Below are 17,335 nucleotides of genomic sequence, written 5' to 3' on the forward strand. Positions count from 1 at the left end.
ACAACCTTCTAAATAGCGGCGTTTAGAAAAAAGGTGATGCTCAAAAGACCACAAGTTCCTCTCTCTCTCTCTCAAACACACACCCCTCTCTCTCGCGCGCGCGCGCCTCTCTCTCTCTCTCTCTCTCTCTCTCTCTCTCCCGACTCTCTCACACACACGCGCATCCCCCTCTCTCTCCCTCTCTCTCTCTCACTTTCTCTCTTCTCTGTCTCTCTCTCTCTCTTTCACACAGATTACACAAAAGGTGATGGTAAAAAGTTGTGGGCTTGAAAATTATTTTCCAAAGCGTGTCAGCAAGAAATGTCTGGTCTGTATGGGTCTTCGTTTAATGCAAGCGCATCAGCCAATGCTCTAATTATACTTTGCAATTGGATGATACGCTTGCATCTTGCCAGCTTCTCTGCAAGCTCACTTGTAATGGAATTGGTAAGCACTGTGTCGGTCAACCACTTAAGTATGTTGGTTAACCACTTTGAATTGTGGCTAATGCTAGAGTGTTAGTAATTGTTTTTCAGTAATTACTAGCAAATACGGCTAATAGAGTGTAGGAACCATTGGATCAGACCAGAAACAATCCGAGAGTTGCATGGTCAATGGCCCTAAGAAGCCATTGTTGTTGCAACTATAAGTACTAGTGTGCTGCCCGCGATCAGCTTGGCTTAATGTATCCTGCTCTGAGTCCCAAGGATTCAGTGTAATTAAATCACTCCATTGTGCACCTTCTTGTATGGGAGAGTTCGTGGTGGTTGCTTGCTCTATCAACTCCATGGAAGCTTCAGAATCTCCTACCTCTTGGGGATAATGTATCATCCTTGTTGGCATGCCATGAGGTTGTATATAATTAATGTTGTTAGTGGCCAAAGTCCCCATATTCTCATACACAATATCCTCTTCTTTGATGTCATTTGCACTCGTTTTATCTTTTTCAAAGGTTGGAAGGATAGAGGGGAAATCATCATTTTCATTGTTAGTGCTGGTGGTGAAGCTTCCCAAACTTGAAATCCCCATGTCTTCAACCTTAATCCCTGGTTGCACGTGTGAGACTTTGGTGGGGCCATTAGGGATAATGGTTGCTTTGTCGTACGGAGCATAGATCTTGGTGTGTTAAAGTCCACCCTAATAGGTTTCTTTATTAGTAGAAACAATGAGAAGTATATCATGGTTTCCACAACACTAGCAACAAGCATAAAAAATATTTCCCTTGTGAATCATTATACGTCATTAGAAAAAACAATGAATTTCAAACTGGGATTTGAATTAGTCTTAAGGGACTTTTTATGGAATGGTTTTTATTTGGATTGATGTATTAGGAATGTATTTTGAACTGCTCCATTATTGTTCTCTAGAGTGAGAGAGAGAGAGAGAGAGAGAGAGAGAGAGAGAGAGAGATTTATTTGGATTGATGTGTTGGGAAAGTATAAATTGAAATACTTAATTATCACTATAAATCAAAAAGATTCATTATTGTTCTCTAAAAAGTGAGTAGAAAAATAGCGAAGGTTGCTATTGATTGATTGAGAGAGAGAGAGAGAGAGAGAGAGAGAGAGAGAGAGAGAGAGAGAGAGAGATCAAAGTCATCACACGTGTGAAAAGAAGAGAAAAATGTGTGGGTGAGTCTAAATGAGATGATGTGACCTTTGACTAGATGTATATGTAATACCTACATTCAAATCAAAAAGAGAGAAATTGGGAGTGTTGGATCAAGAATAGAAAGGAAGTGCACAACACTATCTCGAAAAAATTTACGAGGTAAAATAAAAGCAATCTAGGAAGGTTACATGCCTTTTCTATTTAAAAAAACCACCAAAAAAACTATTATATGCCGAGATCATAACTAAATTTCTTAAAAAACTATCCTTGTAAAATATTGTAAAATAAAGACAAGGACACAATTTAACTAGGATGTCTTAATCTGAATCGAGAAACATATGTCTTAATCTGAATTGAGAAACATACACTACAATTTAACTAGGATGTCTTAATCTGAATTGAGAAACATATGTCTTAATCTGAATTGAGAAACATACACTACAATCGAGAAAAAAATACACTAAATGCATGGTATTTCTACCACTTCACTATCTATCTTGGGCTTTTCTTTTCTTCAAAGTTTACCAGGAGAGAACTTTTGTAATTGTACTTTTGTCTACACGTCTTCTATACTTTTTGGACATGTGTGAGCATTGATATTGGATTTGAATAACATTCATGATTGTGATGCTCGCTATATTGTTTTTTAAAGACAAAAGGGGAGTGATGCTTCTTTTGGAATTCAACATAATATATATCCGGGTTATGGTTTTGCTTTTGAAATTTCATGCCAATTAGATTCTTGACGGTTTTTCTTGAATGGGAGGATTTGTGCTATTAATCAAAGGTTGGAACCTTCGAGGGTCAATTACATGTTTTATTATGATGAAACGATATAATTTAATTGATTATGAATGGTAGAATTGAGTTAATTCTTCTAGTTGGTCTAACTCTAGTACTTGGTTTTTATAAATCATCAAAAAGAAAACTATCCTTGAGAAGATGGAGTGTGAGAAACCACTCTTGGAAGTTGACTCCAAGAACTACAAATATGTTGTATTAGTATTAAGAATTAGTGTCACGTCTATAGGCTGACAGTGGTTTTTATGGCTGTGTTAAACCACTTAGAAATTAATATTCAAAAAATTATTCTCCTAAGGTTAAAACCCCTTAACCTTTTAGATTTTCCCATGGTCCTACTCATTATAAGAGGTAGTTAGTATGACAGGTTTATGTTCGTCCTCGGGGGGGTCACTCATAAAAAATGTGAATATCACGTGCGTTCAACAGAAGCATAATTTTAATTTATGAAACTTACAGAAATATATTTACATAAGGGTATGATTTAAAAAATTTTCAAAAAAATTTACAGATTCATAAAGAAAAAGGGATATTATATAGATTAAAAAATTCACAAATAAGGGATTTAAAATATAGGCCTTGAACGCACGCGATAGGGATATTTTATATATAGTGACCCCCCCGAGTGTTCGTTGCACATTTTTTACTAGAGAGAGAGAGAGAGAGGTTTCTACTCGTTACACATTTTTTACTATATATATATATATATATATATAAAGAGAGAGAGAGAGAGAGAGAGAGAGAGAGAGAGAGAGAGAGAGAAATAGAGGTAGAGATATATATTTTTCTTTTATAGTAGAGAGAGAGAGAGAGAGAGAGAGAGAGAGAGAGAGAGGAACATGTATATTCATTCTTTAGGTCATCCTCATTTAGCCTAATGAATGCTTCTCTCAGTTGAGCTTTGGACATTCATATGTGCCTTTCATAGTCACATACATCGGGCATACATCTTCCCACATGGAAACACCGTTCTTAGATATTTTGCATGCCTATAAATGAAGACTAGGATATATATAATCTTGTCAAACCATGGAGGACCAAATTGAGTCCAAATGAAACAGTCTTTCTTTAAATATGAGATTTTCAGTGAGGGTTAGATTGGCTTTGTTGTTATTCCAAGCTTTCTAGATGCCTTTAACTACCTGACTACTCTTAGGTTTTATCTATGTCCTGTTGAAATACAAAATCATAAGAGAGAGCCCTCTTCATCTTGGGAAGGCTTGGACAAAAAACCGAGTGGAGCAACTGAGCCTAATCTCCATGTGGGTTGGATAATCCATTTAATCACCATCCTGTCTGCTAGTTCTCCTAAATTAAAGAGACCAAGCCCACCCTTATCGTTTGGCAAAGTGTAGTATTTCTAAGCTTCTTTGGGAACCTTGAAGGAGTCTGCAATCCCATGCCATAAAAACTTCATGCACATAAACACTTCATGCACATAGACTCAAGGGGTTTAAGTTATGTATTAGAGGGTCTCCAGCATGAGAAGAAGAACAGTGGTAGGGATTAAAATGTGCTTCATGAGAAGAAGAATAGTGGTAGGGATTAAAATGTGCTTCACAACAATCGGCCTGCGTGTGCCATTCCTTGTTGCATCCCTTTCCGCTTTTCAAATTTATGTTTAACCTTATTCATAACCCACTGCCATATTTGGTGTTGATTGATACCAAATCCCATAGGAATGCCTAAGAGTCTAAAGATTTTACCCTTAAGTTTGGAATAATTTGATACACTTGCTCTAAAAACCATTTTGGGGGGGAGGGGGGGCTTCAGTAGAGTTCTGAACCTTTTTCTAGAGTTATTAATTTGAGGTCCCAAAAACCAAACAAAAGATATGAAGACAATCCCAAAATGTTTGAATAGAGTGAACATCAATGTGTGTGCACATGCTATTTGAATCATCATCTACTTTCGTTATGTTATGCAATGTTTTCCTAGTTGCGTTTTGCTATTTTCATGGTGTTTTGCCATCTTTGTGTTATTTTGGACGTTAAAAACAAGAGAATATTCCTTGTTTTATTTTAGGTTAAACAATATAACGCATAGTTAATAATATATATCTTGATGATACGAGTACCCCGAGGAATGAAGAAACTTAATGATAAATTGAGTCATGGGATAACCTTGAAAATAGTCCACTTAATAAAAGGCCTACCAAACTTAACAATAAAATTTGAGTCATAAGACAACCTTCTAAATAGCCCACTTAATACTGCGTACCTGCGTTTAGAAAAAAGGTTGATGCTCAAAAGACCACAAGCTCCTCTCTCTCTCTCTCTCTCTCTCACACACACACACACACACACCTCACCTCTCAAACTCTCTCTCTCTCTCTCTCTCAAACACACCCCTCTCTCTCGCGCGCGCGTCTCTCTCTCTCTCTCTCAAACACACCCCTCTCTCTCTCTCTCTCAAACACACCCCTCTCTCTCGCGCGCGCGTCTCTCTCTCTCTCTCTCAAACACACCCCTCTCTCTCGCGCGCGCGTCTCTCTCTCTCTCTCTCCCGACTCTCTCACACACACGCGCATCCCCCTCTCTCTCTCTCTCTCTCACTTTCTCTCTTCTCTCTCTCTCTCTTTCATTACACAAAAGGTGATGGTGAAAAGTTGTGGGCTTGAAAATTATTTTCCAAAGCGTGTCAGCAAGAAATGTCTGGTCTGTATGGGTCTTCGTTTAATGCAAGCGCATCAGCCAATGCTCTAATTATACTTTGCAATTGGATGATACGCTTGCAGCTAACGGCGTCTTGCCAGCTTCTCTGCAAGCTCACTTGTAATGGAATTGGTAAGCACTGTGTCGGTCAACCACTTAACTATGTTGGTTAACCACTTTGAATTGTGGCTAATGCTAGAGTGTTAGTAATTGTTTTTCAGTAATTACTAGCAAATACGGCTAATAGAGTGTAGGAACCATTGGATCAGACCAGAAACAATCCGAGAGTTGCATGGTCGATGGCCCTAAGAAGCCATTGTTGTTGCAACTATAAGTACTAGTGTGCTGCCCGCGATGATCAGCTTGGCTTAATGTATCCTGCTCTGAGTCCCAAGGATTCACTGTAATTAAATCACTCCATTGTGCACCTTCTTGTATGGGAGAGTTCGTGGTGGTTGCTTGCTCTATAAACTCCATGGAAGCTTCAGAATCTCCTACCTCTTGGGGATAATGTATCATCCTTGTTGGCATGCCATGAGGTTGTATATAATTAATGTTGTTAGTGGCCAAAGTCCCCATATTCTCATACACAATATCCTCTTCTTTGATGTCATTTGCACTCGTTTTATCTTTTTCAAAGGTTGGAAGGATAGAGGGGAAATCATCATTTTCATTGTTAGTGCTGGTGGTGAAGCTTCCCAAACTTGAAATCCCCATGTCTTCAACCTTAATCCCCATGTCTTCAACCTTAATCCCTGGTTGCACGTGTGAGGCTTGGAGTCCACAAGTGGGCAGCACGTGTGGGGCATTATGTGACCCACTCTCACCAAAGTACTCTTGTGGCTTTGAATGCAAGCAGCTCCCCCTAGCCTTCTTATGTGAGCCAGGATGCATCCTCGGACATGGCGTCGAACCGGCGGAATATTCCCTCGCAAATGGGGGGTCATGTGAATGTTCCTCCTCACACCTAGTAGATTTGTGAGAGGGGCTGGAAGTAGTTGGAGGGCTGATACCAACACTATAACTTGGTGATGAAGCCTTCAATATAGCCTCTTGCATTCTCTTCATCATGTTATAGTGGCACCATTGATGATCAGCAGTAACATTGAGAAGGTTTTTATGCATGGGAACCTGCCCCACCTGCCCCAAGTTTGGAGGACCATTTACACCTGCTACCTCCGACTGGATTGGGCCTTCACTAATATTGTCTGATTGTTGTGGCAAAGGCCTATGCGTCACCGGATCGATTCCCATCTGCTTCAATCTCCTCTTTATGCGAGTGTTCCAACAATTCTTTATCTCATTGTCTGTGCGGCCAGGCAATTGTGCAGCTATCCTTGACCACCTGCATAATTTAGATTAATAAAGCACATCTTAAGAGGGTGACAATGAGTGTAAGCCAATATTGTATTAATTAAACACATCTTACAATGAGCTGAATCACGCACAAGTAAGCCAATATTGTATTAGTATGTTCATAGCTTATTTCTAATATGGCTTGATTATTGATCCCCAAAAGCTTTGCTAGATCTTCCATTCCCTTAAGAGGAAAAAATGATGGTAATTCCTGATTAATAGTGGGATTTTGTAATTCAAAAATTTCACTGGATTTTTATATACTCCTGATTTTTAAATTTGGGAAGGAACAAGTGTAAAATGACGCTTATTGAAAGGCTTGAACGTATCAAACAAAATTACTAAGATTGCCTTTTTTTTTAATGATTTCTTTTTTTGATATACCTTTGAGTGCTTACCTATTGCCAATGGAAGCATGAAGTAAAATGACGAGATTCTCCTCGTCCTCTGAGAGGCTGCCACGTTTCAAGTCCGGCCGGAGGTAATTGATCCAACGAAGCCGGCAACTCTTGCCACAACGAAGGAGGCCTGCAAAATATATTTAAAAAATCAAATAAAGAAATAAATGGAAGCTGATGGAAATTAAATAAATGGAAGCTGATGAAAATTAATGTAGCAAAATTCAATTACAACTATACAGCGAAGATTATGAATTAATTAACCATGGCCTGTCAAAGACGGTGAGATAAATAATCAATTTATTTTTACATTCATTGTTAAATAAAGGGCAGGAAATTGATTGATAAATTCGTGAGAAAATAGCAAAACCTGCAAGCTTGGGAACCTCTCGCCAGCAGCCATGGCCATGAGTGGCGATGAAGGAGACAAGCTTTCTATCTTCTTCTGCAGTCCATGGGCCTTTCTTGAGCCCAACCTTGTCACAGCAGGGCTGCCTTCCCATCACCTCAAAACAAAGCAGAAAAAGCAAGAGTTTGAAGCCACCACACACACACACACACACACACACACACACACACAGAGAGAGAGAGAGAGAGAGAGAGAGAGCAAAGCTTCAGACTGTTTACAAGAGGACTCCAAGGAAGAATTTTATACCAAATAATTGAAAAAAAGGTCTGAACAGTTGAAATGCTGGCGTGTGACCCGCTCTGTAAACGATTTTCTCATCAAAAACTCTGCCTTTTCCGCTTTACGTTACGCTTACGCGTGACTCCGGTCTTTTGACGCGTCGTGCACGCCGTCATTAATTTTTTTAAAGTTCGCAAATGAACATCTGATAAACCAGAGGCTAGCGTGAGCAATTTTTTTAAAGGAAGGAGATTTATTTTTTGAAATTCAGAAAAAGAAAAATATCTGCGGCGGCCGCCACTGCATGACGGCTTTTAAGTTTTGTGATTTAGCCGCTAATCGCTCGCCACGTCAGCTGAGTTGGGCACAATGGCCACCGACTTTGAATTTTGGACTCTTTGGACTCTCAAGGCTCACACTTTGCACACGTGTGGGGAAAAGCACCCGGAATTTATTATTAGTAAACCTAAGGTTTTACCTTTCAAACTTCTCCTCCCTTTTTAGGTTTTGCCCGGAATTTATTATTAGTAAACCTAAGGTTTTAACTTTCAAACCTTTAAAATTTCTCTCCTCCCTTTTTTTCTCCTTTTTCTTTTGACCTTGCCCCATGTAGTACTGACCCTAGTGCCAATTTTTTCTCTCCCATTAAAAAAAAAGCTCGCCCCTAGTCGACGCGGTAATTTTTTCTCCTTATGGAACATTCTCTCCTTTTTCTTTTGACCTTGCCCCATGTAGTACTTACCCTAGTGCCTCCATGCATACATAATTTCAAATTTAATTATGCATAGCATGTGTTGGGGCCACTCAATTGTTTTGACTATTGTTCCTTTCCATTTCATGTCAAACTCAAAGTCATTTAATCTTAAGAAATTCCATATCTTCTTACACTCCATTGTAACTCATTAACTCATCTACATCAAGCTCGGGCATCCCCTTGAGATTGAAAATCAAAACACTTTTTTGAAATCTCAATTATAGATACGCATCAAAACTATAAACCATGTACGCTTGGACAACATGGCGGCAAGATCTCACTTTTGTTTTCACTGTAGTCTTATTAAAATTGGATTTAAAAGCATTGTCATGTATTCACTTTGAAAGGCATCAAAATCTAAATTGAATAAAGGTTAGAAACATACAACATAACCTCAATGTTGTATGAGTCAAAGAAAAATACCATGCTTTCTCCATTGAATATAATGCCACCTTTTTTCACACTTGTGTTCCTTTGAACATTCTCCTCCTATCCTACATTTCTCCTAGACATTCCTCTTCCACTCCACCCATCCCTCATTCCCTCTATACAAAGATCTTGTGATCTAGATCTACTACATGGTCCCCCTTTCTATATGCAAAAGATTAAATTTTGTGTTATGCATGGCCACTCTATTGTTTAACTATTGCTAATCTTCACTTCATATCAAACACTAAGGCATTTAATTTTAAGAAAAGTTGTATCTTACACTTGATTGCAACTACATCAAGCTTCGTAATTCCATTTAATATGGAAATAAGAATACTTTTTTGAAATTGCAACAATCATACACATCAAAAGCATAAATTATATACAATTCGACAACATGGAGGGCATTTTTGTTTTCTTTATAAGTACAATTCGACAACATGGAGGGCATTTTTGTTTTCTTTATAAGTTTATTAAAATTGTACTAAAAACATTATCACATTTTTTGAAATTTCAATCATAACATTTTTGTTTTATCTATAACTTAATTAAAATTATACTAAAAACTTCATCTGAATTCACTTTCAAACACATAAAAAACTCAAATTCAAAAAAGGTTACAAATATGCAACATAACCTTAATGTTGCATAAGTCAATGAAAAGTACTATATGAACTTTTAAAAAAAATCAACCTTCTAGATAAGAAACCTTCTCATGGGAAACGGGAAGCATGGAAGTTCTATAAGCTTGATAAGAACAACTTCCAAGCATGGAAGTTCTAGAAGCTTGATAAGAAGTGGAGAAACCTTCTCATGGGAAACGGGAAGCATGGAAGTTCTAGAAGCTTGATAAGAACAACTTCCAAGCATGGAAGTCGAGGATGAGAAACTTCCTGATGGTAAAAGGATATTGGGAGTTTATTTCAGGTGATGAAAAGAAGTTAGAGCTTTTGGGAAAGAACAAGCCACCCCTCAATAGGCACATGATTTTAAGTCATAGCATAAGAGGTCTAACAAAGTGATGTATTAATTGTCTATTTAGCAAGTCAAATGCTATGATTAGTGAGGTGATGAGAAGGAGTTGGAGATTTTGGAAGAAAATGAAACTTATAGGCACATGCTTTTAAGTCATGGCATGAGAGACCTAACAAAGTGATGTCTATTATACTGAGTCAAATGCTATGATTAGTCATATACATGATGTAGAAGTTTGCATGGATACCTTGGTTAAGCTGTATATAGCATACGTACCAAGGCAATAAAAATGAACCTATTTTTGTTGTCTAGCACACACAGGTTTAACGGTAGGCACATGGTTGGCCATCGGACAGCAGCTTGTCTGAGGTGTGGCCACCCTCAGGAGTCTCTAGCGACATTGTCTTTCGGATTGCCCGAAAAGCTCAGCAGATTTTGCAACAGATTCTTTGCATTTTTACGATGGAAAGGACCTCTACCCATATCATTTCATGGGGCACTATTGCTTGGGCCACTACGGCTGAGATTGTCATGGCTTATGTGGAGGAAGGTGGGGGGTTAGCCCTTCAGCTCTCTCACCTTCGCATTTCGTCCAGTACCAGCCCCAACCCCAACTACTAATCACTAGACTCCAGGTTTGTGCCAGAGATGGGAGATTTGAAGCAACATTGTAACCTACACTCCCCAGGATACATGAGGGTGGGCCCCGAGAATGTGGCCACTAGGTAAATGGATGAAGGGGTTCTAGATTAGGGGTAGTCAAAAATGCTCCTCAGAGGACACTACAACTAACTGTTGTAGAGGGCCGGCCTAGATCCCAAGCTCGTTAGTAGGCTGAAGCTGTGGGCCTGCATATCTATGAAGATCCATTTGGTGCTCTATGGTGGCCAAGGGGGCCCCATGCTCCAAGAATGAGCTGAAATCCTGACTAAGAGGAAGTCCTTCCAAGGCACTGCCTAGGACGAGTCCTCTAACAACAATCAACTTGCCCAATAGGGCACAACTCTGAATGGCAGGGTCGGTGATGCCTAGGCCTCCTCTGTGTTACTGAATGATCACTCTCTAGGCCACCTTGGACCTAGTTGACCTCCCATCACTGCTTGCCCACAAAAAAATTATGGATCAACCCCACTCTATCTGTCTAATATAGGCTCGAGAGAAGACCCAATAAGAAGTAATGTACCACATGGTGGAAAGAAGGACTTGGTTTACCACCACTACAACAAAGTCTCGCAGAACTCTAGTATGCTGTGGGGAGATATCGATGCCCACTTGGCATCCAAGATACCATACTGGTGTCCCCTCAAGATCCATTGAAAAGCCTCAACTTGATGCCAAGTCAGGGCGAGTGGAGAGCCTACCCAAAAACCACATGACTTGAGGTGGGGTCCATGGCCAAGTGCACCGTGCCGCATCCACCGGATACATTTTACAAGCTTGTATATGCTTGAAAATCCCCTAGTCCAGTAGGTCCTCCTTTTTGTGAGTACCGATGAGGAGACACAATCCCTAGAGACCAGTCTCCTATGCTGAGAAAAACATTTTCATTGCCTCGGAAACAAATAAGAAGATGTATCATGCTAGTGTGGACAGACCTACCAGACTGAGCGAGAAAAGGAAAATTTCTCACCTTTCTCTCCCTGAATGAGAACTTAACTGTGTGAGAGGCTGAGTAGAGTCCTAAAACACCACGAATCCACTCCATTGGGAAACCCATCTGGTACATTGTGCCCTCCAAAAATCCCCAGTTTGAACTCCATCACATAGGCTTTCTCAAAGTCTAGAAGGAGCACAATGAGGTCCTCATACTGAATCCTAGCCAAAGCCATCACCTCCTAGAAAGTGAAGATATTATCTTGAATGCTCTGATCCAGAACAAAACATGTTTGAGTGTCATGGATCAAGTCAAGGAGGAATGGCTAAGATCTTCCTAATGACCTTGAATAAGATCTTGTAGTAGGCCATCCCAAAAGGAGGGTGATGGGCCTCCATTGTTGAATCTCTAATCTGTCACCACCCTCCTTATTAGGAATCTCATTGAAGGTTGATCAAAGGTCGAATTCCATGAGATCCCAATGGCAAAGAAAAAACGAAACTGGAAGCCCATCCACCACCCCCGGGCATTTGCCCCCCAGGAAGAGCCGTCAAGGCCTCTACTAGCTCGTGAGGTCTTCCTGATGGCCTTGGATAAGATCTTGTAGGAGGATGATGGTCCTCCACTGTCAAATTGTTAAATTGCAAGCAAAGTGATGAGCTATGGAGGATCAAATGCAAGAATCAACATCATTATCAAAGTGATTAGATGATGATTAAGATAAGATTAGTGAGCAATTAACTGATAGCTTAATGTAGGCATGGATACTCAAAAACCAGCAAACACTCATTAGGCCAATGCCTCAATTTATATTGTTTACATCCACATGTTTACATCCACAAGATGCCAAGCATCTAATCCCACTGATCTCTCCTTGATTCACTCCACCTCTTTTACTTGATTCTCTCCACCTCTTCACTTTTCCCAGAATATCTCCACACATCCTAGAACTTCTCATGCAACCCTTTATTCTCTCCCAGTAGATACCTCTCACCTTTTCATGCTACTCACTCATTTACAGACTATCTTTGCTAACGGCTTGTTCCCGCACACACCCATTCACTTGTATATTTCAACACAAATCTCTAACCTCTCACCACCCTCCTTTTAGGAATCAAGTGAATCAAACCCTCTGAGAGCCTCTCTAGAATGGCACCTGTATAATCATAATATCATTGAAGGCTGATCGAAGGCCACCTTCCATGATATCCTAATGGCAAGGAAAAAAGGAAATTGGAAGCCCATCCACCCCTGGGAATTTTCCCCTAGGAAGAGCCGTTAAGGCCTCCATCAGCTCCTCTCTACGATGAAGGGAGTCTATAAGAAGGTCCGGAGAGTAAGGGGAAACCACCTCTCTCGTGTGCCGCCAGACCACCCTCTCTCATGAATCCACCACCTCTGTGAGGATAATGGGGCACCCGTGTGAGAAGGGATCTGAAAAAATCTGTGGCCATGGCTCTCACGTAGGGGGGTCAGAAACAATAGCTCCATTTTCACGTCATAGCCTACGAGACAGATACCATCTCTCTACCTATGAGGACCAATCTTAAGAAATCTCCAGTGACTCTATCTCTGGGTCTAAAAGGAAGTTGTGGCATGGTATTTGTGTACTCTACCATCCTCTCCTCTATGGATCGCGTATGGATTTGAGCTCTGTGTACTAGTGGCATCCAACTGACTTTCAATCCACGGGCTATCTAGGGAACACTCCTATAGTCATTGGAGAGAAGCACGACCCCTCCGAATACTCCTCTCCTGCTCATGGAATCATGCCAATTTTCTCTTTGCTGCCTCCTACGCAATAAGTTATTGATCTCGCCAAGGCCTGCATCTAAGGTGCGTGCAATAGAGCCTAAAAGAAAATCCAATCCATATCTACTCTATCATGCTATAGATCTCTGAGTCCTATGTGAAAATGCTCGAAAACTCAGGGGGTTCACTATATGTAAACTCTCTATATCTCGTGTGTTCAAGGCCTAGTTAAAAAACCCCTTATCTGTAAATTTTTCATGAATAAAACACACCCTTTTTCTATTCAATATACCCCTTTAAATGGTACCCTTTTGTATGTAAAAAATGTGTAAAAAGAGGATTTAAAGAACCCCTTTTGTTGAACCCACGTGCTACGCTTATATATTTATGAGTGACCCCCTTGAGTTCCGAATCCTAGTGCTTAAGTGTTTGTCCTGCCTCTAGGGACAAAATAATTGGAGCATGATCAGAGAAAGTAGTGCCCCACCAAGATACCAACCCGGACCACAAGCCAACTAATCCACATAGAATCTATCTAGTTGAGAAAGGTTGGGTCCGGTGCTCCTCTTGTCAGACCATGAGAAGCACAGACTCCCGGGGCTATGCCCAAATTGTGGCAATTGCCAAGGGTCCTATCCCCTAGGTGCTAAGATCAACTCCTCCCAAGCTTAGTAGTATGAACCTACGGATTGACTATAGCTGTTCCTACTCCGAGTCTATCCTCTTCTGACTCAATAATGTTAAGTCCCCACCCATACACCAAAAGTTGGCCTGAGGGAGGGACTGACAAATTGTACTCTAAAAGGTGGCTCTAGAGGCCTGCGGGGGCGACGATCCAGGCATTAATATTGATGAAACCCACACAGTCCTTTCCAATCCTAATGGTAACCCACTGAGCTTGCCCAATGTATGACTCCTCAGCCGACCATTTGCCGCTGTAAGAGCTACTCATGATAAAAATACAAACCCCCTCTACATCCCAGAGGAGCCAAAAAGAGGGAGATCAAAAGGTGTGAACCCTACCTCGTAAAATCTTCGTAACCCACTAAGCTTGCCCAATGCATGACTCCTGAGCCGACCATTTGCCGCTGTAAGAGCTACTCATGATAAAAATACAAACCCCCTCTACATCCCAGAGGAGCCAAAAGAGGGAGATCGAAAGGTGTGAACCCTACCTCGTAAAATCTTCGTGCATCAATGGGTAGATGGTGCTCTTGGCACCGAGGCCCCCCAAAACCCTAAATATTCCATGAGGAAATTCGTATATCAATCTCTAAGGGCGATGGAGCTGTCGCAACTGCCCTCCACTCAAAGAGTCTTGGGCAAGGGTTTTGATGGCAAGTAATCACAGTCAGTCCTAGGACGAAGGTGCGCCAGAGTGGGCGCACAGATCCTGTCCTCCATGTGTTGCCACTCCGTTTGAGCTCTAGACTAAGCATACTCTAAACTCCATCGATTGCAATGCAGGTAGCTGTAATAGGGGAAAAGGGGTATTGCAACTGATATTTGAAGGGATACAAAGAGCAGCACCTCCAAGTTGGAGGACACCACGTCCTTGTCGGGGCAAGAGCCTCCCAGCTCCATTTGAGCCAGGGGCCAGAGGGGTAAGCATGTCAAGGATGCACAAATCATGAAGATGGTGTGAAAGCTCCACTATCTACCCTTGGATGGCAGCCACCAACTCCGACTCCGAGTCCCACTCCGGCCCTAAGGCAACACTCATCAATGGAAAGGAGATCATCATGCTAACTCTTTGGCGTGGATGCCCTAGAATGATGGAACACTACACAAATACAAATGGGAGCCACGGTCTCTTAAAAAATGTCAATTCTTTCAAAGGGGATACATCGAAACTTAACTATAATCCACTTGCTACCCTAGGACTAGGTGAGGGGCACCTAGGAGCTTTGGCGAGAGAGCCCTTAGTGGGGAGAGAGCCCTTAGTGGGGAGGCAGGGATAGTCCTTTCTACTGGCTCTTAGAAGCAATGAATCAATTAGAATATGGAACTCATCAGCTCCCTCCACTTTAGATTTGCAAGGCCAAAGGGTGGCATGAATGCTTAGGAGAGGTAGAGGGGTGGGGGAGTGTGGACTCAGAAGAGGACGGATGAGTAGGGGGGGTTGCTTGGTCAGTGAGAGTCAAAGGTGAGAGTCGCGTATGAGAAGGAGGGGGGGCGATGCGAAGGGGGACGAGGAGTCTAGGAAGAGGGAGATGGAGCCGGCCAAGAGGTCCATCGGAGAGGGAGATGGAAGCGGCCAAGAGGAATCCATCGGAGAGGGAGGGTGAGGGGATGGGCTTGCCGAAGGCTCAATGGGGCTAGCTGGCCTCATTGGAATCTGAGAACTTGAAGAGGAATCTCTACGGGGTAGTAGTCTCTCCAAACCACGGGGGCGGAGGATTCAAAGTGATTGGGGGGCATCTCCAATAGGTGGATGCTACGATAAATGCTAAAAATGGTTCTCTCAGGGTAGAAATGAATCCTCCTGTGTTCTACTAGCATGTTGCACACAGGGTGCCGCTCATCTCTGGCTGGCGACCGTGGCGCATGCCAATGGTTTGCCAATCTCCAATAGTAGTGTCGTCTATTGGGCTGGGTCTTGGTGCTCTGCTACCCCTAGAGGATGACTTGAGCTTGAATTGGGGAGACCATTGACGAAGGTGATCTCTTAGGCTGGCACCAAGGCCAGAGTACTCTAATCTCTATATAATGGGGTCTCCTCTAAGACGAGATATAACATGCGGCATTGTCTCCAGAGAAGGAAGAGATATGACATACGACATTGTCTCGAGAGAAGCGATAGAGATCCAAAGGGATGGAGGAGTACCGACTTCCTGAGCAAGGGCCGAAGCATGGGAGGGATTCCATGACTCTCCCACTGGCTCCACCAATCACAAGCAAGAGAAGAGGAAGGTATTTTCATGAGGCTTGGAAAGCATGTTGTCACATGGGAAAGCCTTAAACACTAGCTCCAGTGGGTTGGATGCTACTTCTTCGAAGCCATGCTACCACCTTGTAAAGAAGGCCTGGGCCATACGTAGTGCAACTGGGCTCAATTGCATGACTCTATTTGGCATTGATGTGCTCAGTCAAACTCAACTTGGTAGTAGCCATGCCCAAAAGGATGAATATCAGTAATCTTCACAGGCATTCCAAGGAGTCTAGCCTATGAAAGATCTTGGAGGTTTGCGGATACCAACAATATTTCACACAAAAGTGGAGGCCTCTAGGGATGCAAGTCAAAGCAAGGAGCTAGAGGTCTACTTCTAATAAGGATAGGCAAGTGTTCAGTGGTGTGACACTCCCTAGTATTTTGGCATTAGATTGGGTGTGAACACCCCCTAGCAATATTAGCATTAGCTTAGGCTAATGAGTTTTGGGATTTAGTCATTAAAAGATGTCATATCAAGAAGTGGTTACAAGAGGGCTAGTTTGGAATTAGGATCTTGTGGAGGTTATGGGAGCCCAATAGTCACATGAGTATCCTTCGAGTCACATGGTTTGATAGCTATAAAAATCCCCTCTTGTATGCAAATTGGATAGATGATGGATATGGAATACACTATGATGTTTTCCTTGTATCTTTATCAAGTATCTTTTATTTTGTTCTTGATCCATGTCTCTTACACCATGCTCATGTGTGTACATGCGTACTCCATGTCTATGTGTGTAGGAGCATGTGTTACTCCATGTCTATGTGTGTAGGAGCATGTGTTTTCTCCCATGTTACCACTTAGTCTATGCTAACACCGATCACCAATCATGATGGGATGTAAAGCTTTGATCTTCTCTTTGCCCACAAGCTCTTGATTAGAAGTTAAAAGCCTGATTCTTAGCATTTCTTACGTAAACAGAAATGAATATGCAGAGACACAACGAAAAAGATGTATATATATAAAGAGAGCAAAAGAACACCTTGCTTTATTCCAAAGAGAAAATATGACACAATCACCCTTGTAAAGTTTGGGATCCATCCTTTTATAATACTTGCTTGTAGTATCCATTGGTACCATGATTCCCTGGCGATAAGGTGCAGAAGCACTGTTCTTGTAATAAAGTGGTCAGGCTAACACTTGCTTGGTTCTGACAACAATTGGGGGTGCTAACATGTGGCTATGTGGCAGGGTGGTTGCCTGGCTACTGCTACTGCTCTGGCCCGCAGCACTGGCTGGCTTACGACCAAAACTTGGCTAGCTGGCTTACGACCAAAACTTGGTTGGCTGGCTTGCGACCAAAACTTGGCATGCCCGATGGGTCGGATTCCCAATCTGACAACTTGAACTTGATAACTTGCAGCCTCTTAGAATGTTAGATGGTCTTAGCATTTTTGTTGATGGCAGTTTATGAGAGCTTGGCACCATGTTAGTAGATGCATCTAACTCGTCTGGGGGAGTTGTGATCACA

The 17,335-nt window shown here is 41.7% G+C and overlaps 1 protein-coding gene across 1 annotated transcript; it reads right to left on the minus strand.

The window, feature by feature from the left end:
* Positions 1–4,986: 4,986 nt before the first annotated feature.
* LOC147611651 (uncharacterized) lies at positions 4,987–7,373 on the minus strand. Its single transcript, XM_086785008.1, has 3 exons — positions 7,170–7,373; positions 6,800–6,929; positions 4,987–6,390 (listed from the first exon to the last, which is right to left on the minus strand). The coding sequence occupies exons 1-3, from the start codon at positions 7,300–7,302 to the stop codon at positions 5,286–5,288; spliced, it is 1,368 nt and encodes a 455-aa protein (XP_086641134.1). The 5' UTR covers positions 7,303–7,373; the 3' UTR covers positions 4,987–5,285.
* Between the last annotated feature and the right edge of the window lie 9,962 nt (positions 7,374–17,335).

Source organism: Cibotium barometz, chromosome 47, assembly GCF_041138505.1.
Source record: "Cibotium barometz isolate CiBa-2024 chromosome 47, ASM4113850v1, whole genome shotgun sequence".
Lineage (NCBI taxonomy): Eukaryota > Viridiplantae > Streptophyta > Polypodiopsida > Cyatheales > Cibotiaceae > Cibotium > Cibotium barometz.